Source organism: Trichomycterus rosablanca, chromosome 2 (genome assembly GCF_030014385.1).
Source record: "Trichomycterus rosablanca isolate fTriRos1 chromosome 2, fTriRos1.hap1, whole genome shotgun sequence".
NCBI lineage: Eukaryota > Metazoa > Chordata > Actinopteri > Siluriformes > Trichomycteridae > Trichomycterus > Trichomycterus rosablanca.
Window position 1 is genome coordinate 34,616,467 of NC_085989.1, and position 25,475 is coordinate 34,641,941.

The following is a 25,475-nucleotide window of genomic DNA, read 5'->3' on the forward strand; positions in this document are numbered from 1 at the left end:
GCAAACATTTTGGTTAATAATAATAATGCATGCTATTTCTATAGCACTTTTTAAGGAAACAAAGATACAATTACAAATATACAAATATTTAATAGAAGAGACATCATCAAACACAATTGACATAATAAGAACAGCGTAACATTATTGAATAAAACATAAAGAGAGAACAGTAGAAAGTCGGGAATAGCTTAAGCCTGGTAAAGCAAGCTTTCTTCAGTCAGCTTGCCAACAGTGTAGCGGCAGTAAAAAGCAGTCCTTTTTTATTTGGCACACAGAGTAACAGAAGCGAAAGCAGACACCCACCATCAGCGTGCAGGGCAGAGCAGCAGCGGCAAAGCGAGCACTCTTCCTTGGCATGCAAGATGGTGCAGCAGCAGTGAGAAATTCTCAATGTCAGTGTGTAGAAGCAGTGCTGAAACAGCCAGAGAGAGAATGTTTTGTTAGCCTTGTAATAAACTGTTTGCTACCACCTTGGTTTAAAACCTACCATCATGATGCTGAACTTGTTCTGAGCTCTGTGTTTGTTTATCCTACTGTTTTAAAATACTGCCATGCTTGCTATGTTGCACTGGTTTTTTATTCAATAAAGTGTAAAGATTTGTTGATCTGAAACATAACAAATGTGAGATGTGCTGTGGTTTATATTTTGATTGATGCTATAAGCTTATCCCGTCAATTTTGCATCCCCAGTGCAAACTACTGTATATAGTGTCATTTAGTATTCATACTACCCTTGGGCATCACTCTGGCATTTTGGTTTTCCATTGGTTTTAATTACAGTTCATAATTATTCCTCTTGCTCAGGGCCTTAACTTGTAAATTAGTCAGTGGGCTGTATAGAATATCCTTAGGAATATTCTTTTCTAGTGCATTTATAGAGCATTGAGGGTGAAGAGAACTGCAGTGGTGGCTCAGCTAAAGCATTTGCAGGCAGAAACTGAGCCCATCTTCAAACTGTTTGAAGACCCAGAAACCACCAGACAAATGCAGCCCATCAGGTAAGCATGTGATTAATTTCCCCCCTGTAAGTTATATGTCAGGAATAACAATGAAGTGTCTGGTTTTGTTTCTTAAAGACATGGAAGGATGCTGTTTAATTACTTGGCAGACAAACACAATAAGTTACTTTGGTCTAATTATTTATTACCATATCCTTGCGGATCCCTTCTTTTACGCCCGTGTTTCGGTGGATTCGCACATGAGGCTCATCCACTTTTTGCACAGGTGCCTCGTTCTGCTAACCAGGGTCCTTGCACAGCGTTTGAAGACCCCACCCGCTTAGTCCGGTCATTTTTCCACTGAGGCAGACACGGTGGCTAATTTGTCTGCTGCAAACACTGCCAGTTGTGACCGCTAGATGGTGCCCAGCCGACCGGTAACAGAGCCGGCTTGTTCAAAATCTCGGTGCTGGTGTGCTAGCAGAGTATCCTGCTACACCACCTGGATGCAGAACCCATTGTATATTTGTTTAGTCTATGGCCGCCACTAGTAATGCTAAGTGGAAGTGAAAGGTAGCTCAAAGGTGGACAAATATTTCCGTAGTTGCTAATGTTAGTTTGTTTTGTCACAGTTTTGTCAGGAGTTCTTTCCTTTCAGGAGAACATTCTTTACCATTATGCAAAGTTTCAGTATGAGTGTGGTAACTACTCTGGTGCTGCAGAATATCGCTGCTTTTTCAGAGTACTGGTGAGTTTGTTCAACGGAGTACATTATTTTGTCTTTAACTTAAATCATTTATATCTTAAAATGTTAAAACATAAATAATAGTGCGCTCAGGTGGTCATGTAAAACACGCTAGCACACCAGAGCTGACATTTTAAATTCGTCGTTTTGAATATCAGCTCTGCTATCTGGCAAGCTGGGCACTTACATTAACAACGATTGGCTGTTGTTCATACAGGGTGAGAGCCGGACTGTGATTCCTCATAACTGATGCAATTACAACCTCTGCTGGCTGATTGATGGCGTCTGCACAGAGACGAGGGATAATACTTTGATCAGGGTGTGGCTCTCCGTACACAAAGCTGATCCACATATGAACTCGCCTCGTGCACGTAAAAAGATGCAGTCGGCTACTGCACACGTCAGAGGGGGCGTGTGTTAGTCTCGGCTCTTCTCAACCAGGTTGGAGATCAACATAAGTAGAGAGGAAGCATAATGCGGTTGGGTAATTGGATACACTAAAAGTTTGGAGAAAAAGGGGAGAAAATAAATTTTAAAAAACCATAGATAATACATAATAGCAGAGAGATTAATTGGCAAAAATCTGCTAAAGAAAGCCAAAAGTATGTTTCCTGGAGAGCATGTGCTACCTTATTTTTACTTAGAAATGACTTGCTGACTATAAAACTCAGATAGGGCTTAAAGTAGTCTAATGACAGAGTTGCAGGCTTGGTGGGTAGCACTGTCGCCTCACAGCAAGAAAGTCCTGGGTTTAATTCCCAAATGGAGTGGTCCAGGTCATTTCTGCGTTGAGTTTGCATGTTCTCCCCATGTCTGCGTGGGTTTCCTACGGGAGCTCCGGTTTCCTCCCACAGTCCAAACACATGCAAGTGAGGTGAATTGGAGATACAAAATTGTCCATGACTGTGTTTCATATTAAACTTGTGAACTGATGAATCCTGTAGAACCAGTAACTACCTGTTCTGTCATAAATGCAACCAAAGTGTGTAAAACATGATGTTAAATCCTAATCAATAATAAAATAAGTTGAGAAGTAAGATTAAATTTTGGAAAAGGACTAAATTGATGTGAAAATGCTTTTCATGGTGTTGAAAAGTCATTGCTGCAGTAGTCATTGCTGCTGGGTTTCATGGGAGCCTCATGAATAAATGAAGCATATCATGTGGACAAACACTCCCACAATCTACTGTTCCACTGCCAGCTACCAGCTACCAGCTGCAAAATGTAGAGACACAACAAATGAATGTTGTGATTATCTGTAAACATTGTAATGAACAGCCTGTTCTGACAAGTAGACAGCTCATTGTTGTACTTGACCCTTTATTTTAACTTTCTGGTGGTTAAAATAAAACATTTTATCATGTCATCTTATCTCTGGATTCAAATATTTAAAAGCTCTCTTGTTATGCTGCCAGGTTCTCTCCACAGACAGGAATGCTTTGAGTTCACTGTGGGGAAAGCTTGCTTCTGAGGTCCCTCATGCAGAACTGAGAGGCAGCCATGGAGGACCTAACACGCCTCAGAGAAACCATCGACAACAACGAGTCCTAACAGCATTAAACTTTTAATGTCTCAGCTGCGTCACAGAAAAGTGGGATGTCATGTTATTATATTTTTTGTTGTTTTTTTTATCTAAGTTTGTGCCAACATGTTCTTCTCTTACAGTCAGTGAGTTCACCTCTCCAGTCTCTGCAGCAAAGAACGTGGCTCATTCATGGGTCCCTTTTTGTTTTCTTTAATCACCCCAAAGGCAGAGACAACATCATTGAGCTCTTTCTCTACCAACCTCAGTGAGTGTTTAGTGAAATCATAAAACTAGAACATGAAAAACTTTGAAGTGGTGCATTTAGGATGGCCTGATAACAAGCTGCATTGTAGGACCCAGTTACAGCTTTCTGGAATGATGTCCAGATTGCATCCAATTTCTGCTGGTCTGTAGGGTTTCAGATTTTTTATTGCTAATTTGTGATTGTATAATTGATGTTAATCATTGTGCAGCGGTAAAAAAGTATGCTAGCACACCAGAGTTGGGGTTTCGAATACATCGTATCGAATCTCAGCTCTGCCTTCCGACTGACTGTTGTTCATAGGGGTAAAAAGTCGGACCATAGTCGGTCCTCATAACTGGTGCAACTGCGGCCCCTGCTGGCTGACTGATGGCGCCTGCACAAAGCTGAGGAATAATGCTGATGGGGGTGTGGCCCTCCGTACACAGTGCCTGTCAGTGTATGAACTCGACTCATGCAGGTGAAAAATGCAGTCTTTTTCCTACTGTACGTGCCGGAGGGGGTGTCAGTTGAGAGGCATCCTCAGTCAGCAGTGAAGGGTCGAATCAGTATAGAGGACGCAATCAGGGTAATTGGACACGACTAGATTAGGGGGGGAGAAAAGTGGGGAAAACATTTTAATTAGCAAATGTATACACAATTAACCTCCAATCATTTGATCTGCCCACTGGCATTGAAGAGCCACAGGTCATTAGGAGGTGGTTAAGTGGTGTTATGTGCCTTGTAAGCATATGCTAACCTTTCTGGATGGGTGACTGTTGCTTGACTCGTGCAGTGGGTGGAAATTGGAAAACTTTTAAAATTAGCATTACCAATTTTCAGCCAAGAGATGAGCGATGGTTGGTTTACTGATAGTAGTAGATAGTAGTACATGAAACTGCTTTTTTTGGTACCCTGTCTCCGGCAGGTAAAAGGAAGCAGTTGCTGGCTGCATGCATGTTGGCGGGGGTTTGTGGTAGTCTGCGGCTCACCTCAGTCAGAGGGGTCTGTTCTGGCAGAGGAACTTGCACTTGGGGACTTGGATACAACTAGATTTAGATGAGAATGCAAAAAAAAAAAAAAAAAGTTGCAGGACACCCGAAAATCAGTAGAACAACAGTTTCACAGAGAACAGTAAGTAATGAACTGCAACGCAATAGTTTTGGTTCCTACACTTCACCTAACACAATGTAATTAAAAATAAAAATTTTCTTCCACATATGTTTTCAATCCATCCTTATGTTCTGTTTGGGGTCTTTAATCATGTAGCTGGGGTCTCAAAGAGTGTGTATAAAGTTATTTTTTATATGTTTTATGTAAATATATATGTATATATATATCAGTGTTACTCAGGGCTTTATGCCTGGTTCTATCTGCTGCACTGGACTCATGAACTATCCATCAGCTCAACATTTTTTTTTTTTTTTTTTTTAATATATATTTTTTCCCCTCTTTTTTCCCCCAATTTTTATCCCTCAGTCTAGTCGTGTCCAATTACCCTGAATGTGTCCTCTATACTGATTCAACCCTTCACCACTGACTGAGGACGCCTCTCAACTGACATGCGCCCCCTCCGGTACGCACAGTCAGTACAGATAGTGCATTTTCACCTGCACGAGTCGAGTTCATACACTTGACGGGCCCTGTTACGGAGAGCCACACCCCCATCAGCATTATTCCTCAGCCCTGTGCAGGCGCCATCAGTCAGCCAGCAGGGGCCGCAGTCGCACCAGTTATGAGGACCTATGATCCGACTCTCTTACCCTCTAACCCTGAACTACAGCCAATCATTGTTCATGCAGCCGCCCAGCCTAGTCGGAAAGGCAGAGCTGAGATTTGATACGATATATTCAAAACCCCAACTCTGGTGAGCTAGCGTACTTTACCGCTGCACCACCTGAGCGGCTAGCCCAACATTTATTATATTCCTGTCGGTGACATCATTTTTACAAAATAGGCATTGTCATGCATATTTTTGGGAGGTGGTCCTAATGTTTTGTCTTATGGGTTAATATATAATGCCATGATTATAAAGTTAGATAATGATAAAGATAATAGACCATAAAGGGAAGGTGACCTATGCAATTTATTATTATACAGTATATGTCTGATGCTTAAGCTTCATCATTTAAGTGGACTTTTTGCAGGTGTCTAAATGCTTTTCAGACCATGTGCCCACACATTCTGTGGTACCTGACCATGGCTGTCATTACTAATAAGGATGTGAGAAAGCGAAGACAAGTCCTCAAAGATCTGGTGAAAGTTATCCAACAGGTAACATACTGCTCAGTTCACTAGATTTTATTTCATGAATTTTATTAACACAGTATTGACACAGTTTGGATATAGTTATCAAAATAAAAACATTAAGTATGACACTAGTACCCTGCTAATTCATTGATCACGTTAAGAAGAGCAGCCTGACCTGGGCAGTGTGACTGTAGTTTTATATCTTCTTTATTTCGCTCTGATGAATTGATTTGAATTGTGAGGTATCAGTGCTGTATTAATATGTAATAAATGACAGCCTTTGTTTAAATGCTGTTTGTCTTCAGTTTTGATTTGTTCTGTGGACAGTCTCTGCCATACTGGCAGACCTTATAAATAAATTATTTGTTTATGCTTGAGTACTGGACATTCAGCTAGCACAGCTATGTAACATGCTAGCACACCAATGCTCAGTGTCCGAACTCGTGAGTTCGTGAGGGCATACGCACAAACACATTTGGCTGTATTTGAGGGAGGGAAGGCTGCATTATGAGACCTCCGTGACTGGTCTGGGGAGTCACTTGGAGTCTAACATGGCTGTCTGTACATGATACATCTCTGAAGGAACCCAACACTGATTAAACACGTGCCAGGGCGGGCGTGTGCTGATTCAGCTCCCCTTTATCAGATAAAGGGTTGTGCAAGCATCAATGGATTTGGGGATTTGAAAATGACAAGACAAAGAGGCTAAAAGTCCAGAAAAAAGGGTCACACCCTGGCTGTTTCTCACTACCTAAACTCCTTGTGTGTACCCTATGTTCTCCTCCTGTCTGTCTGACTCTTTTGTTGCCCTGCTGTTTTACAAGTCTCTGCAGCCCTGTATGATGTTGAATGTTGGGCATCCCAATCCTGTTCTCTAGGCCCAGATAGCATCATCCGTTAGTGAAAATGTTCTGCTTGCTGTCGTATTAGTGAAAAGAAAATGACGGATTCTGTTTTCATTCTTTTCCCAGGAGTCTTACACCTACAAGGATCCCATCACCGTGTTTGTGGAGTGTCTTTATGTTAACTTCGATTTTGACAGTGCTCAGAAGAAACTCCGGGAGTGTGAGTCAGTATGATTTACCACCTGCTGAGAGTTAGTGTGACTGTGTAGGGGGTTTGCTCAGGTTGCCATCTCTCTCAGCTTTCGTTATGAACTGTGCTGCTGGTTGGCGGTAGATGAGGGGTAGGGTTTTTAAAGTGTCCTGTTGCTTTGAGCTTGAGGTTTGATCACTGACAGCATGTGTCATGTAATTTACTGCCTTCTCTCAAAGGAAGGGTTCAAAGCGCCACTGCTGTTAGCACAGAACCTCAAAGCTTTTACTCTGAACTGCACAGTAGGATGTGGAGACCCTTGTTACTGACCCTATTCATCTACTTCTTGCTTATATCAGCTTTCAGAGCTTTTTTTTGGCTTTCAGACTGATCTAGGTTCTGAGTGCAGAGCTTAATATAAGCCATTATCGAAGTCCTAAAGACTAGGTTGTTTAGAAGAGAGCTGTTTTTTTCATACTGTTTGATAACTTTGTAAAAAAAAAATATATAATATACACACACACACACACACACACACAATGGTTCTTCAGAAAGTTTCCGCACTTTTTTTTACTCTATTTATTAAGAATTTCAAAAACAAATTACAGTGGACACTTGAGTTACGAACGGTTTACCATATGAACATTTTGGGTTACGAACGATCTTTTTCAACTTAACGTACAAACAAATTTCGAATTACGAACAGAAATTCACGAAACACGTGACATCACAAACAAGTTCACTCCAACCGTCTCTCTCTCTCTCTCTCTCTCTCTCTCTCTCTCTCTCTATATATATATATATATACAGTGTATCACAGAAGTGAGTACACCCCTCACATTTCTGCAAATATTTCATTATATCTTTTCATGGGACAACACTATAGACATGAAACTTGGATATAACTTAGAGTAGTCAGTGTACAACTTGTATAGCAGTGTAGATTTACTGTCTTCTGAAAATAACTCAACACACAGCCATTAATGTCTAAATAGCTGGCAACATAAGTGAGTACACCCCACAGTGAACATGTCCAAATTGTGCCCAAATGTGTCGTTGTCCCTCCCTGGTGTCATGTGTCAAGGTCCCAGGTGGAAATGGGGAGCAGAGCTGTTAAATTTGGTGTTTTGGGTACAATTCTCTCATACTGGCCACTGGATATTCGACATGGCACCTCATTGCAAAGAACTCTCTGAGGATGTGAGAAATAGAATTGTTGCTCTCCACAAAGATGGCCTGGGCTTTAAGAAGATTGCTAACACCCTGAAACTGAGCTACAGCATGGTGGCCAAGGTCATACAGCGGTTTTCCAGGACAGGTTCCACTCGGAACAGGCTTCGCCAGGGTCGACCGAAGAAGTTGAGTCCACGTGTTTGGCGTCATATCCAGAGGTTGGCTTTAAAAAATAGACACATGAGTGCTGCCAGCATTGCTGCAGAGGTTGAAGACGTGGGAGGTCAGCCTGTCAATGCTCAGACCATACGCCGCACACTGCATCAACTCGGTCTGCATGGTCGTCATCCCAGAAGGAAGCTGATGCACAAGAAAGCCAGCAAACAGTTTGCTGAAGACAAGCAGTCCAAGAACATGGATTACTGGAATGCCCTGTGGTCTGACGAGACCAAGATAAGCTTGTTTGGCTCAGATGGTGTCCAGCATGTGTGGCGGCGCCCTGGTGAGAAGTACCAAGACAACTGTATCTTGCCTACAGTCAAGCATGGTGGCGGTAGCATCATGGTCTTGGGCTGCATGAGTGTTGCTGGCACTGGGGAGCTGCAGTTCATTGAGGGAAACATGAATTCCAACATGTACTGTGACATTCTGAAACAGAGCATGGTCCCCTCCCTTCGAAAACTGGGCCTCATGGCAGTTTTCCAACAGGATAACGAGCCCAAACACAACCTCCAAGATGACAACTGCCTTGCTGAGGAAGCTGAAGGTAAAGGTGATGGACTAAACCCAATTGAGCACCTGTGGCGCATCCTCAAGTGGAAGGTGGAGGAGTTCAAGGTGTCTAACATCCACCAGCTCCGTGATGTCATCATGGAGGAGTGGAAGAGGATTCCAGTAGCGACCTGTGCAGCTCTGGTGAATTCCATGCCCAGGAGAGTTAAGGCAGTGATAATAATGGTGGTCACACAAAATATTGACACTTTGGGAACAATTTGGACATGTTCACTGTGGGGTGTACTCACTTATGTTGCCAGCCATTTAGACATTAATGGCTGTGTGTTGAGTTATTTTCAGAAGACAGTAAATCTACACTGCTATACAAGTTGTACACTCACTACTCTAAGTTATATCCAAGTTTCATGTCTATAGTGTCGTCCCATGAAAAGATATAATAAAATATTTGCAGAAATGTGAGGGGTGTACTCACTTTTGTGATACACTGTATATATATATATATATATATATATATATATATATATATATATATATACAGTGTATCACAAAAGTGAGTACACCGCTCACATTTCTGCAAATATTTTATTATATCTTTTCATGGGACAACACTATAGAAATAAAACTTGGATATAACTTAGAGTAGTCAGTGTACAGCTTGTATAGCAGTGTAGATTTACTGTCTTCTAAAAAGAACTGCAGCTCCCCAGTGCCAGCAACACTCATGCAGCCCAAGACCATGATGCTACCACCACCATGCTTGACTGTAGGCAAGATACAGTTGTCTTGGTACTTCTCACCAGGGCGCCGCCACACATGCTGGACACCATCTGAGCCAAACAAGTTTATCTTGGTCTCGTCAGACCACAGGGCATTCCAGTAATCCATGTTCTTGGACTGCTTGTCTTCAGCAAACTGTTTGCGGGCTTTCTTGTGCGTCAGCTTCCTTCTGGGATGACGACCATGCAGACCGAGTTGATGCAGTGTGCGGCGTATGGTCTGAGCACTGACAGGCTGACCTCCCACATCTTCAACCTCTGCAGCAATGCTGGCAGCACTCATGTGTCTATTTTTTAAAGCCAACCTCTGGATATGACGCCGAACACGTGGACTCAACTTCTTTGGTCGACCCTGGCGAAGCCTGTTCCGAGTGGAACCTGTCCTGGAAAACCGCTGTATGAGCTTGGCCACCATGCTGTAGCTCAGTTTCAGGGTGTTAGCAATCTTCTTATAGCCCAGGCCATCTTTGTGGAGAGCAACAATTCTATTTCTCACATCCTCAGAGAGTTCTTTGCCATGAGGTGCCATGTTGAATATCCAGTGGCCAGTATGAGAGAATTGTACCCAAAACACCAAATTTAACAGCCCTGCTCCCCATTTACACCTGGGACCTTGACACATGACACCAGGGAGGGACAACGACACATTTGGGCACAATTTGGACATGTTCACTGTGGGGTGTACTCACTTATGTTGCCAGCTATTTAGACATTAATGGCTGTGTGTTGAGTTATTTTCAGAAGACAGTAAATCTACACTGCTATACAAGTTGTACACTGACTACTCTAAGTTATATCCAAGTTTCATGTCTATAGTGTTGTCCCATGAAAAGATATAAGGAAATATTTGCAGAAATGTGAGGGGTGTACTCACTTTTGTGATACACTGTATATATAGTGAGCGAACATTCAGACAGCGGACAGTGTTTTTCCTGTGTTTTTTTTTATATTTTGTAAAATTCAATATTAAAATGTCCACAAAGAATGTGCAGAGGAAGCACAGTGCTGAGAAAATGTAAAAATCTATTACATTTGTTGTGTTGTATAATTACTCCTGCCAGTAGCTGAGAAGAAGAAAATCGCTGAGTAAAGTACTGTACTGTGTATTGTTGTTTATTATTGTTTATTACAGTAATGTCTATTCTATAATTTAAGATTTAAGGGCAAATATACTTGTATTTATAACAAAAAAGACCATTTAAGACATTAGAAAGGGGGTGGTTTGGGAGGTCTGGCACGGATTAATTCTGTTAATTAATTCTTAGGAAGAATAGGTTTAACTAACAAACATTTTGACTTAAGAACAGCCCTTCGGAACCAATTAAATTCGTAAGTCAAGGGTCCACTGTACATTACTTGTCGACATAGTCACCTTCCGATGCATTGTTCCCAGCATCATACCAACTATTTAATGCCATCAGCAAAAAATGTTTTTGACTGAGCGCATAGCCACTGATGCACCACTGCTTTCACATCATCATCACTTTATCATTATTATCATTATCATCTTTGAGCAGTCCAAAAAGGCCATACCTAATTCACAGCCATGAAAATCACAGCACGGACCATAAAATGAGCCGTTTCCAATGTAATATGCAATTTGCTGTGAAATTTTAAATTTAAGGTTTGTTTTTAGCAATTTAACGTTTTTCATTCGCGTAGCATTCAAGAGCCTAACGTTTACTACTTAATTTGGTATATGATGCATCCTAGCAATCCTACAGCAATTCAGTTAGCAATTGGTTAGTCAAAATGTCCAAGATGTTGAAGTGCAAAGCAGCTAAAAACACTATTTGGGTAATTGAGTTTGGAAAACTTCCAGCCAGTTCTGTGAACAGAACACGGACAAAGATTTTCGTATTTGAGACAGAGCCTCACACCGTCACTGGATGTTTTGGGTTTACATTCAACCGTTAAGGAAGACTGTGCTGTGTGTTGTAGCTTTCATTTATTCCATCATTCAGTTTATGAGTGTAATTTGGTGACTACCGTGAAGTGTGGCACTTTTTTTTTTAAATCAGTGTAATCTGTGTTTTTTAAAAAACAAGGCCTGTGAAATTAAGCTTATTTCTATATATATAAATATATATTTAACAAATGAGCAGGGTGCCCTGGTTACGTAGCGGTAAAGTACACTAATAATAAGATCAGGGGTTTGAACCTTAACGGTCTGTGTTGCATGTGTTGCATATTATTGTCTAAGAGGGAATGGCCAAAACAGCCCAGCCACTGGGAGGTGCGCTTGTCAGTGCAATCTCATTACCGGTCCCAAGCCTGAATAAAAGTGGCGTCCGCTAATATGGGAGCAGCCAAAATTGAAAAATCAGAATTGTATTGTACATTTTAATTATGCTTTTGGTCTTATTTACAGCTGTATTGACTCATGCCGTATTCTTAAATTAAAAGACCAGCTTATTTTTGGGCTTCCTTTTTTAGTGTCATTTTTGCCTTCTTTCATATTTCTTGCTTGCTGCAATTTGCATCCCTTTTCTTAATCCATGTCTGATATATTTTGCATCTTTTTTTTAGGTACTGGTGAACGACTTTATTTTGGTGGCTTGTCTGGGGGATTTCATTGAAAACGCTCGAGACATTCTGTCGGATTCATCAGTGCATCAGCATCAGGTAAACTTCCCGGGAAAATAGCACGCTAATTAGCTTACATTGTAAACTCTTACTGTAATTGAGGTTATGTATGCCATTACCATTACCTTAGTAGGATTTGTCTGAAGGAAAGCAAGCAAAATAAATACCACAATTTTTTTTACTGCAGTACTAAAATATGATTAGACTTGTGCTAAAAGTATTCTGCTTAAGTCACTCATGTTTAGGTTGAACTTGTGAATCAATGTGAACAACACTGATTAAATAGAGCCTTTTTGCTTGTCTTTTCTTTCGCTTCTCTTTTCTGCTCCTCCTGCTCATCTGCAGCATGTTGGCAGATAAGCTGAACATGACCCCTGAGGAGGCTGAGCGATGGATAGTAAACCTAATCCGCAATGCCAGGCTGGACGCTAAAATTGACTCCAAATTGGTAAGAAAGCCCAACAGGCATTCTATTAATTGAATCTGCCAGTGCAGTGCAGTCTAGCGAGTCCAATATAGTGGTTGATGAGCCCTTTAATTTTTTTGCAGCAGTGTCTGTTCTTTGTGCCTTTTTGAAATAGAATCATCTTTGTTTAGGAGATTTTATGTGGAGGATACAAAATGTGTACAAATAAAATATGTTGAATTAATTTCAACAAACAAGTGAAAGCTAATATAGTTTACCCTGAGACGTCTTTTCAAATAAAATAAAAATAAAAAAGCAAATAAATGGACTTGGTTTAAACTGTTTTAAAAACAGTGCCAGTATTTTTTAGGTTAGCATTGGAAAATAGCTTTTAACTGATTATATTGTAGCGGCACGGTGGCGCAGTGGGTAGCGCTGTTGCACCACAGCAAAAAATGCCTGAGTTTGATTCCCTGGCTGGGCTGCCGGGGGCTGGGCTGGGCTGCCTTTTTTTTGTGTGGAGTTTGCATGTTCCCTCTGTATCCGTGTTGGTTTCCACTGGGTGCTCAGGTTTTCTCTCTTAAGTCCAAAGACATGCAGTCAAGCCTAACAATTGTGTAAGTATGTGTGGAAATGAGTGTGTGTCTGCCCTGTAATGGACTGGTGACCGGTCTGGGGTGTTTTCTACCCTTTGCCCAATAAATTAAACCCACTGCGACACTGTCCAGGATAAAGCGGTGGTAAAACTGACAGTGAGTGAATATGTTATTTGTCTCCACAGGACCATGTGGTGATGGGTAACAATTCTGTCTTACCGTAGCAGCAGGTCATAGAGAAGACCAAGAGTCTGTCATTCCGCTGCCAAATGCTTGCCATGAACATTGAGAAGAAATTCAGCCACAGCAACAGAAATTAGGTACCTGAAACACTAAACACTTAGCTTAGGAATTTTTACTCACCTGGCATTAAAACACAAGGAAAAACACCAGGGCACTGAGGTGGCACAGCGATAAAGCACGCTAGCAGACCACAGCTGACGTCTCGAATTCGTGAATTTGAATCTCAGCTCTGCTACAGGCAGGCAGGCCACTTACACAGACAATGATTGCCTTGTGTGTCAGGGCTGGATGCCAGAAGGGATTCCTCATAACCGATGCAATTATGACCACTGCTGGCTGATCGATGGTGCCTACATCAGAGGTGAGGGATGATGGAGATCAGTGTGCGACTCTCCATGCGCTAGACTAAGCCCTTTATGAACTCACCTTGTGCAGGTGAAAAGATGCATTCAGCTACTGCACACTTGTTGGAAGAGGCGAGTGTCACGGCTCTCATCGGTCAGGAGTGGAAGTCTGCAGCAGTAGAGAGAAAGCGAAATACAATTGGGTAATAGGATATGACTAGATTGGGAGGAAAATTGGGAAAAATGCAAAAACAGATTAATGCAGAGAACTCTGACAAAATTGTTTATTTAAAAGAAGTGAAGGGGTAATTTTAATAGTAATCGTACTATTTTACGATAGTAATTTTCAGTGTTTGGCATAATTAACAGCCCAATTTATGGTACATTTCTATGACTCACATTTTTACACATCGCCAATTTATCTATAGCTATCTGTTATATAATTTATATAACACATTTTAGCTTTAGCTAGCTGCAAACATTTGCAGGATTTAAACCAGCTTTAAAACTAAATCTAAAATTACATAGTGTTTTTACTGTTATTCAACCAATAATACAATTGTGTTTATTTATGATTTACCAAAAATAATGATCACATTTTATTTTACAGACACCTAACTGTGCAGGCCAAGATACCAGATTCTATTAGATCAGCACAAGAACCAAGTAAATAATCTGTCATCCTTATCTGTATATACCCCAAGCAATAAAGCTAACATTTTAATTGTATTTGTAAAAAGCTCTGGTATTTTATTCCTTGTAAAAATAAATAAATAAATAAATAAAAACATTTTTGATAACTTATGTTTAATTTCTTAACCCAGATTAATTATAATATAAGCAGGTTCAGTCCTCAGCAGATACTTTTGAACCACAACTATTTAATATTAATATAAATAATATTTAAATAAACTGCAACTTTTCACATTTAACTTGGTTTGTTACTTGTGTATTATACACACACCCACACACACATTCACAGTATTGTAATCAGGTAGTAAAAAATGGTAATAGAAAACTGTCATCTTCATATTAACATTTAGGACTAGATGATTTAACTATATGGCACACTTCAGACAGCAGCTGGATAATGAATAAATGTAAATTTACATATTTAACATTATTGTCAGTTTTGTTACCAGTTACAGTTTTTATTTAAATAAATCTTGTAAACAGACAGGTGACATTCATATAGAAGCCAAGTAGTTGATTGGAAAAATTAACAATAAAATAATTTTTTGCCATCGTTTAGGCTCACGTGTCCTTTTTATAGGCTGGGTCACTGCATAACTGTAAAACCTAACCAGGATAAAGCTGAAGATAAATTTAAAAAGAAAATATATTTAATAGTTTTAGGAAGCTTACTTAAGTCTCCTTATAAGCTGTAAACCGCTGTGGTGTAACCTGCAGATCAATGCATTTTTAGGACAGTATTTCTAACCTCTTTTTATAGTCTTCTGCCCATGTGGTGATGTATTCTGTCCACTAGGTGACAGCAAAGTAAAGGTTACACAATACACGTCTTAGCAACCGACAATTTTTCAAACGACCTTTTACGTCACCTTATACGTCAATCAAATAACTTTAGAAAAACTATGTATTATCATCCAGAACTACTCTGACATAGTCAGAAACTAGTGTTTGCAATAAAATGTGCATCTGGTCCTGTAAAATTCCTATGCAAAGCACTAACTGAACCAATTAAACAGTACTCCAGCTGTTGGCAGCAGTGATTGTGGCACTTTCTCAAAACACAATGTGCAGGTGTAGAAAACATGGTAAATGTTACTTTTGCTTAGTAGTCTAGGTATTGTGTGTCTTATACGAAGTTTACACATTGTCCTTGTAACAAAAGTGTATAGATTTTGTTTAGGCCGTGTTATAAAAAAGCATTTTTAATTCTGTAGTCTTACAGAATAGACCTACTGTTTAACCTTTTTGTGACTGCTGGTTGCCTCATGTTGCTTTGGATTCCTACAAAAGACTCATCGTCAGGGCTATTTTATAGCTTATACATGTTACAGCATAAATGGTTCTCTGTCCATATTTTTTCCTATTATTTTAAAATAAACTATACAACCAAAAGCATGTAGACATTAGCTGAATCAAACCGTGAGCATCAATGTACTCCTCTTCCATTACCTTGGTGCTTATAACTCGATTTTGGAGTGACGTCTTGTGAATTTGTGCCCATTCTGTCAAAGGAGCATTTGGGAGGTCAGGCACTGACAGACAGACAGACAGACCTGTCTCACAATTTCAGCTCATCCCAGAGGTCTTCAGGGCTCAGTGCAGGCCAGCGGTTCCTCCGCACCAAACTTGTCATATTATGTCCTTTTAACTGTGCACAAGGACTCCTTTATTTTGGAACAGAAAAGGGTCTTCCACAAAGTGCTGCCAAACAGCTGGACGCATATAATTAATTTTATATAACTGATTTTATACACCTGTTAGCAATTAGTGTGGCTGAAACACTTAAACTTAACTGAACTTAATAATTAGGAGTGTCCACATACTTTTGGCCATAAAGTGTATGAGCTCTTAAACTGGTTGTCCTCTAATTTAGGCCACAAGTCGAATGTTAACATGCCTCAGGTGCATTTTTTGCAGTCTCCCTTACAATTAGCAGACAGGTTTCTGTGTCAGGGAGAGAGAAAAAATGAAGGCGTGGATGTGTGTTCAGTCTGGTGGTAGCAGTTGAATATTCCAGACGGTTTAGTGCCTCTTCGGTGGGTGTGCTGCTCAGCTGAGGAAAAAGAAACACACGTGCCTGTTTGCGCGCACTCTCTTCAACAAAAGCTGACGTGGGCTGTGGGCTTGAGCGTGCACAGCTGGTTCACATCTGGCTGTGCCACACAGCAGCAGTTCTCTACAGATTAGAAAAAGTTCTATTAGTACTGAAGAATGGATGCATTACTGGAATTGATCCTGGAATATCCAGCTCTGGCCCGGCTGGTCTGGGTTGTAGTGTTGGTTCTGGCCACTCTGCTTATCTGGAGTCTGTTTTTCTGCTGCTGGGAGAACCGGAGCTCTGTCTCTCCTTTAGAGAGATATCTGTCAGGTAAGAGATGTTTCCGTCTTCTGTAATGACTGTAATCAGCTCCACCTTCTTTTAACAAACTTCTCTTACTTGATAAAGTCTACAACTGTGCATTTTTCTTTAACTGGCCGGTGTCCAGAAGAGAAATGGCTTGTAAAACAGAAGCAGGATGTGAGCTACTGAAAAATGTCTAACAGTGGAAAGTTTTCTTTTTCATTCATCTAAATCCATCAAGTTTGCTGTTTTTTTCGGGGACAGATTTTCCAGTGAAGGGCTGCATTTTCTCTGGAACAGACTGTAGATTGTGGTCAGGGTTGTTTAGCCGTATAATTTTTTGTGTGTTGACATTTAAGGGGGCGTTTTTTCAAGCCTTCATCCAACAGGGTTCCATGTGCCCCTCTTGATTACAGGATTGAGAAGAAAAATGATCTTCAGCTCAAAGCCCTTCGAATGTTACTCGTGACTTCGTGTATAGATTTCATTTACATTTTCTAGTATATATTTTAAACAGAATGCCATGTCTACCACTTTACTTTATTTCATATTTGTGTTTTACCACTGCTTCATCATCGTCAGGGTCGAGGCAGATCTCGTTTTTCTGGACACACACCCCGGACATGACGCCAATCCACCCCAGGGCCTTGATCACCCCTCCACAGACATAGCCAATCATACCTGTATGTAGTCAGCCAGATGGCTGATAGCACATCTGGGGATTTGAACTCTGGTTCCCAGAGGTAATGGGCTTGCTTAATTTACCATTGCACCACCTGTGCACCTCTTTATAACAGCACTCAAAAGCAAAATGATCTTTAGATAAAGTTAGCAGCAAGTCAAACTACAAGATATATTGTCTCTTTTTCTCCATTTTTCCCCCCAATTACCCTGATTGTGTTAGGCTTCACCTCTACCGATACAACCCTCCACTGCTGACTGAGGAGATTCGCAACTGACACACGCCCCCTCCAACAATTTTGCAGTACCGACTGCCTCTTTTCACCTGCACGAGGCGAGTTCATATGTGGATCATCCTTGTGCATGGACAGCCACACCCTGATCAGCATTATTCCCTAACTCTGCACTGGCCCCATCAATCGGCCAGCAGAGGTCGTAATTGCACCAGTTATGAGGAATCCTGGTCCGGCTTGTCCCACCCTTTGAACAACAGCCAATCGTTGCTCATGTAGGCGCCCAGCCTGCCGGATGGCAGAGCTGAGATCGAAACAATGTGTTCGAAATCTCAGCTCTGGTGTGCTAGCGTGTTTTACCGCTGCGCCACCTGAGCAGCTATATATTATATTTTTAAATAATCTTTACTAACACTGATGAGCCAGAACATTAAAACATTAGGTGTCTTGTGGTATTTGGTAGCAAGTTATTACCGGCAGGTCCTTCAACTTCAACTTCTGTATGTTGCAAGGTGAATCTTCCTACAGTGCATCCTGGTGCCATTCCTTCCCTGGGTAAACAATGCACATGTGCCCAGTCGCCAGTGTTGTCTCAAAGAAAAAAGGATTTGTTCGATGAATCCACCCTCATTCACAGCTCCATTGTCTCTTTTTGCTACCTGAGTGCCCATTGTAGGTGCTTTTGGAGGTGGACAAAAGTTAGCAGGCCCCAAAAACTACACTGTCCCATTAACTGAAAGATTTGATGCGCTGTGTGTTGTGACGCATTCAGTTCATCACTAGTAATACAATTATCTGCAAATTGAGCCATAATAGCTGTTCTGTTTGTCCGTACCAGACATCATGGCGTTTATGTTCTCTGTCACACATAAATAATATGCTACTCATATCTGCTTCATCCAGCTGTGACTAGTACACTACAAATAACTACCATCAACCCAACATGTATTATATCTATGACTGGGACATGCAAAATAGGTACTAAAAAGGCATTGTCATGCATAGTTGTGGTGTGGTGGTCCTAATGTTTTTTGGTTTATAAGTGTAAATTGCACTTTTATGTAGCCATGGATATTTTTGTAAATGCAGAATTCAACAGGTAGTAATGTAATCTAAATAATACCAGGATGATATGACTTAACTTTCTCCTAGTAAAAACACAAAGTGTTATATTCTCAATTAGCTGCAATAAATTGAAGGATGGCCAGCTAGTATCATGTTTCAATATTCCCATTAAGAAATTATTTTAAGCGGCGGCACAGTGGCTAAGTGGGTAGCACTGTCGCCTCACAGCAAGAAGGTCCTGGGTTCGATCCCCAGGTGGGTGGGCCGGGTCCTTTCGGTGTGGAATTTGTATGTTCTCCCCATGTCTGCGTGGGTTTCCTCCGGGTGCTTTGGTTTCCTCCCACAGTCCAAAGACATGCAAGTGAGGTGAATTGGAGACACTAAATTGTCCATGACTGTGTTTGATATAACCTTGTGAACTGATGAATCTTGTGTAATGAGTAACTACCGTTACTGTCATGAATGTAACCAAAGTGTAAAACATGATGTTAAAATCCTTATAAACAAACAAACAATTTAAAAAATGTTGTTTTGTTTCCTAAATGTTTCATAATGATATGTTTCAATTTTACAGATTAATTAATTAAGCTCCTGGATGTCATCATTTGGTGCATAAAGCATTTCATAATACTGAACATTATAATGGAACTATAATACTTCAAACAAAAAGGAAGTTTTATTCATGCTATTCCTAACACAGTCATTCATATGGTTGTAAAGGAGCTGCAGAAACTGAACTGATAAGTATAACATTGTATCACCAGCATGAAGGGTAAAGTCAATGTTTGTTTAAGGATTATGTTTCAACGCCGTGTACTAATTTATTATAGAATTTAAATGTTTAGAAATGTTGTGACAGATGTTTGAATGTTACATTGAAGCTAAGGGAAAATTTGTATTTCAAAACATATACTTAAGATAGAAGTGTATCATTACATGAGCACAAACTTTTTTAATATATAGTACTTTCTTAATTACAGGGTGCCATGCCTGCTAGCCTGTTACAGGGCTCAAATAATTTGTATTTAGGAATTCATAGTAGAAAATTCATGTAATAATCAGATTTTAATAACCAGATTTTAAGGTGGTTAAGGTACTGGACTAGTAATCATAAGGATGCTGGTTTAAGCACCACCACCATTGCCACAGTTGGGCCCCTAAACAACGCCCTTAGCCCTCAATTTCTATGGTCACAATTGTAATGTGTTTTAAATTGAAGACAAGTCATTGTCAGCGCTGGATTATTTGCTTATTTGTAAATGTTCAGGTTCTTTCTCATTGTTACTGTTAATTATTAAATGAACCAAAATTATTTGAAAATAATCTGTAGAATAATTTACTGTTTTATTATGGCTTAGGGACATTTAACCTCTAAACATACTGGGAACTACAGCACATATATGCAGTATAATATGCAGTAAAAGCATGCAGATTAGATAAATGAAAGTGTTATGCCTGATTGGTACCTGTATATATATATATATATATATATATATATATATATATATATATATATATTATTTATTTGGGGGGGGCGGGGTATTTTGGTGGAATACATCTGACTGTCTGGACAAAAAGCACAAAACCAAAATAGTATGAGTGCCACACAACTGGTCTTGGACTCATCCTCTTTTTTAATAATGTCGAATTTCAAAAAGTACAAGTTACACAATACACGCATAAAATTGTGCTAAGCAAATATTTGTGATCAACACAAGTTTGCTTATGATTCATTATATTTACAATAGGAAAGTATAGTCTGTCTTCTCTTTTTGCAGAGGAAAAATGTTTTCATCTTCAAACAGTTTTGATTACTTATCCATATTTAAATTATTTTGGTAGTTTAGGTAGTATTTATTTATTTTTTTATTTGTAGTTTGCGTCTACCTTCCAATTAAAAATAAAATATACTAAGTTGATATGGAAAAATGACTGACTTTAAATTGTATCTAAATATGAGTGTGTGAGAGATGACATGCAATGAATTGAAACACTTCAACATTTCTGAATAGGCTCATAGGCATCATAACCACCTAATCTGAAGCAGCTTCAATCCATCCATCCAATCATACATCCATCCATCTGTCCATCTATCCATACATACATACAAAGCCTTGTTGTCAATGAGTAGGGAGTGAAATTCATACCTGCAGGCAACCACATGGAACAGGCCTTCACTTGCCAAGGACAATAAAAGTGCTCGGAGAAACAGCCAGGCTTTAAGTGTGTCATGAGAAGCCCAAAGCATTTCCCTAATCCTCAATAAAACAAGCCATATTACAGCATCTTGGTCTTCTTGCTCTGTTTCTAGGCTGGCTCAATCTATATTTTGAAAGACGCTGCTCTTTTTGCCCCATTTAGACTAATGTTACTTGTGTATTTCTGGTTGATGATCTACCTATAGCATTTCCATACACTAATACCGTTATTGACTATCATCTTTTTTATTACAGGTATGAGGCAAAACTCAAAGACCAAAGCCGGAAACAAGGTAAGAGTACCCAAAGTTCTAGTTTAAGATGCTGTATTGTCATTTGAGCTGTATACAAGTACACACTGAAATGAAACAATGATCCTCCAGAACCATGGTGCACAGACACTGAACAGTGTGTGTGCTTGACCGGCCTGCCTACAGTCCAGATCTGTCTCTTATTTAAAATGTCTGGTGCATCTTGAAGTTAAGAATGAGACAACTATGATCACAGACTATTGAGCAGCTAAAGTCTTGTATTAAGGAAGACTGGGGAAAGATTCCACCTTCAAAACTGCAACAATTAGTGTCTTCATTTTTCAAACAATTAAAAAGTCTCATTAATAAGAAAGGTGATGGAGCACAGGGGTAAACATGCCTCTGTTCCAACTGTTTCATAGTGTGTTGCAGGCATAAATTTTTTTAATTGTTTGTATATACAAAATACAATAAAGGTAGATTCAAAGAAAGATTCAAGAGAATCTGCAAATCAAAGATTCTTCTTTTTATTGCATTTTACAAAACATCCCAACTTTTCTAGAAATGGGGTTTGTGCTATGACATAAGCTTATATGACAGCTAGGACATACCTCAATATACAACATACTTTAATATATTAACAGTGTTTAATTTATACACATAGCAGCAATACTGCAGCACACATTAAACAATAGCATGCTAAAAAGCAAGTGTGAGAAATACAACCCAAAATCAGAAAAAGTTGGGACATCATGGAAAATGCAAATAATAAAAAAAAGAGTTTCTTTACTTTGACTTTTATTTGATGATCTGAGGATGACCTGAGATATTTCACGTTTTGTCTGCTCAACTTCATTTCATTTACTAATAAACATCCATTCCTGCATTTCAGGCCTGCAACACATTCCAAAAAAAGTTGGGACAGTTCCTTTTGCCATTCCTTTTCACCACACTTAAAAGACGTTTTGGCACAGAGGATACTAAGTGATTTAGTGTTTCAGCTTTTATTTTGTCCCATGTCTCCAAACACGTCTTAAGATGTGCAACAGTACGGGGTCATCATATCACATTTTCCCTTTTAAAATCCTACACACATTCTCTATTGGGGACAGGTCAGGACTGCAGGCAGGCAGGCCAGCCCGTACCCTCTTCTTCTGCAGCCATGCCTTTGTAATGTGTGCAGCATGTGGTTTTGCATTGTCTTGCGTAAAAATGCGTAAACGTCCCTGAAAAAGATGACGTCTTGAAGGCAGCATATGTTGCTCTAAGATCTTAGTGTACTTTTCTGCATTAATGCTGCCATCACAGAAGTGTAAATTACCTTTGGCTACTAACACAGCCCCGTACCATGACAGACCCTGGCTTTCGCTGATAACAGTCTGGATGCTCCTTTTCATCTTTGGTCCGGAGCACCAAAGTTGTATGTATTATTTGTATGTATTATGTCAGATTCTAGGGAGCAAGCTGTGTGTTAGTGTGTGTCTTTCAGTTCAGATTCTATAAGCAAAGGGGATACTGTTGATCATCAAAGCATCGTTCGATTATTTCGATTTTAAATTAGTAAAACTTTTGCTTTTTACAAAGAGTGAAATGCATGAATGTTTTTCATCTGATGTAGTGTAAATGATTGGAGATGTCAGGTAAACAAATGTGACCTTCTATTCCTTAATAGTCAGCAACCATTTAACAATGAGGCCTTTGTATGATCTTGGAAGCAGACACAGAAATGACTGAAAAGCAGCCACATAATTCATTACTAAAACCGCTTGGTGGTTAATTCGTTATTGCTCACTTTTACTTTAACTGAGGCAGTTTAACTGTGATTTTACTGTTGCTGTTTTTTAACAAGTCTAATGAATACTCTATTTTCACGTTTCTTTCAGCAGAGGAAGAAGCAGAAGGAGAAAAATGTCACTTCAGCTTTGGTTAATGACGGGATTGTTGGGATGATCACAATGGCAACCCCTCTGACTCAGGAGATACATAAGATAGTGAAGGAGAAAAAGGAAAAGAATAAAAAACAGGAGAAGCAGGTGAAGGAAGAGAAGTGGAATGATGAGAAGTCAAAGGTAGTAAAGGATACAAAGGTGGAGAAACAGGAAAAGAAACAGAAGACAAAGCAGGAGAAGATGGAGCAGAAGCAGGAGATGAAGGAGAAGGAGGAGGAGAAGCAGGGAGAGCAAGAAAAGCCTGTCACTGTGAGGAAGAGAAATAAACGGCATCTGAGAGTCACCTATGCACCTGACACTGTGACCTTTGAATCTGCAGAAAAGGTGAATGAAAACTCATTGCTACTTAGCAATCTATTAAAATGTATCAGTTTTAAATAGTGACTAATAACATGTTAAAGTATAACTGTAAGCTACTGTAATTTAAGTGTAAATATTTGGAGCTGCTATACGGTTGATGGCATTGCTACTGCCATTGCTAAATTGCCTTGCTAGGAATGCACTTGACACCCTATATGGAAAGCGGGAGCCCTCTACTACTGAGATCCTTTTACTACTACCTTATTTTTTTCATTTGCACATTCACACATATTTCATGCCTGTCCACATGTACAAATGAAGCATTGCACTTTGCATACTTTCTCCATTGGACTACTTGTATATATCAATTTCTGGACTAATATCTATTCTATTTCCTGGACTAATATCTATTCTATTTCCTGGACTACTTGGTATATATCTATTTCCTGGACTAATATCTATTCTATTTCCCAGACTACTTGGTATATATCTATTTTGTTTTCAGGACTACTTTGTATATATCTATTCTCTATTATATGTAAGTAGAGCACACTAAATCTCGTTGTACTTGTACTTTACATATTTTGTTTAATGATGGATTGAACTTGAGCTCATATATATGTTTATTGCCCGATTTGTCCATTGCTATTATTTAATACTTGTTTTTGATGCTTCATTTACTTTATTTTGATCTGACAGACCTGATAAACTTTTACAAGAAGGCTGCTCAGGTGGCGCAGCGGTAAAACACGATACATCGTATCGAATCTCAGCTCTGCCATCCGGCTGGGCGGCTGCATGAACAATGATTGGCTGTTGTTCATAGGGCAGGATGAGCCAGACCGGGTTTCTCATAACTGAGCAAATGACGATTTCTGCTGGCTGATTGATGGCATCTACACAGAGTAGAGGAATAATGCTGATCAGGGTGTGGCTCTCCGTGCACAGAGCTGATCGGCATATGATCTCGCCTTGTGCAGGTGAAAAAATGCAGTCAGTTACTGCACACGTGTCGGAGGGGGCATGTGACAGTTTCGCTCTCCTCAATGGTGCCTTTTTTCTGTTATATAGTGATTCTTTAACTTATACAACAAGCCATTATATAGAAAATAACATTACAGTCCTGAAAATATTTTAAGCTTCATCATGTCTTTTTTTTAAATAGTCTTTTTTAAATGTTTCTATATTTTTTCAGTGTGTGTACGGGTGGGGAGGGAGGCGGGCTTTGCATCATCCATACACCAGAGGAGATCCTTAATACACACTAAAACAAACAGGATGACAAACAGTCAGCCTGTTTAAGTTATCAGTGATAAGGGCTGATGCAAACATGACTGTAGAACACCTCCAGGTGTCAATGGGTTTATATTTCATGTTTTGTTTAATTTATTTATTTCAGAGGAGAACTTTGGCAAACACCAAAAATGCAATTTTCTAATTACCACCTATTAAAATCCTGTAAACTAATAATAATAATAATAATAAATAAATAAATAAAAAACTTTTGGATGGTTGATTCTGTTTATATGTAGTGATTTTGTATCTAATTAATCATCACAGTGTAAGAGTCAGGTTTTTCCATTTAAAACAAGGACTCAAAGGAGCATTTTCCAAAAAGACACTTGGCATGGTAGGACATTTATCTTAAGAGTAAAACCACTAATGAAGTGACATAATTATGAGCCAGACATATCTGACAGACAAGTCTATGTTAGATAATAATGCTCTGGTGTTGCTTTGCTTTTGCCAATGGCAGCTAGTTAATTATAAAATTATAGAACTAGCCAAAGCAGTGATTATTATGTAATAGTTCAGTTTAGTATATCACTGTGAGCCCCCAACAAGCCAATTTATCTGAACTAAAAGGTACTCTAACGACACATACTGACCAAAGGCATTATTTATTGTCACTCTTTTAGGACTGATAGTGTAATTAAAAATTGCTGTAATGAAGAATCACCTCTTATTACAAGAGTTTTGGATAGGATATTTTTAGACCTGAGATTTTTCTTTGGGTCACTCCACAGTTTACTGAACAGTAAGTTGCCTACTTGAATTAGAGTAGGTAAATGTTTACTGAGGAAGCACTTCTGTAAGTCATTTTTTCTTCTATGTTTTATACATAGTAGACACATGGACACATAATTTAGCAAGTTACGGGGGAAGTAATG

The 25,475-nt window shown here is 39.5% G+C and overlaps 2 protein-coding genes across 5 annotated transcripts in view; both read left to right on the plus strand.

Annotated features, from left to right (window-relative positions):
* The first annotated feature begins 362 nt into the window (after positions 1-362).
* eif3eb (eukaryotic translation initiation factor 3, subunit E, b) lies at positions 363-14,287 on the plus strand. The gene is given in 14 exon segments (XM_062986194.1): positions 363-376; positions 879-998; positions 1,077-1,115; positions 1,587-1,686; positions 3,099-3,158; positions 3,160-3,252; positions 3,349-3,473; positions 5,597-5,723; positions 6,671-6,772; positions 11,948-12,003; positions 12,005-12,043; positions 12,350-12,452; positions 13,192-13,326; positions 14,204-14,287. Coding segments are annotated over 13 exon segments (1,113 nt in total). The 3' UTR covers positions 14,204-14,287.
* Positions 14,288-23,096: 8,809 nt separating this feature from the next.
* Positions 23,097-25,475, plus strand: part of pleca (plectin a) — a 171,911-nt gene continuing 169,532 nt past the window's right edge. For 2 of the 4 annotated variants that reach the window (XM_063014810.1, XM_063014835.1), the window contains exon 1: positions 23,097-23,328. In XM_063014810.1, the coding sequence (XP_062870880.1) occupies positions 23,185-23,328 (144 nt within the window). In that variant the 5' untranslated portion in view covers positions 23,097-23,184. The remainder of the gene's footprint in view (positions 23,329-25,475) is intronic. The other 2 variants (XM_063014755.1, XM_063014761.1) reach the window with 1 other exon arrangement.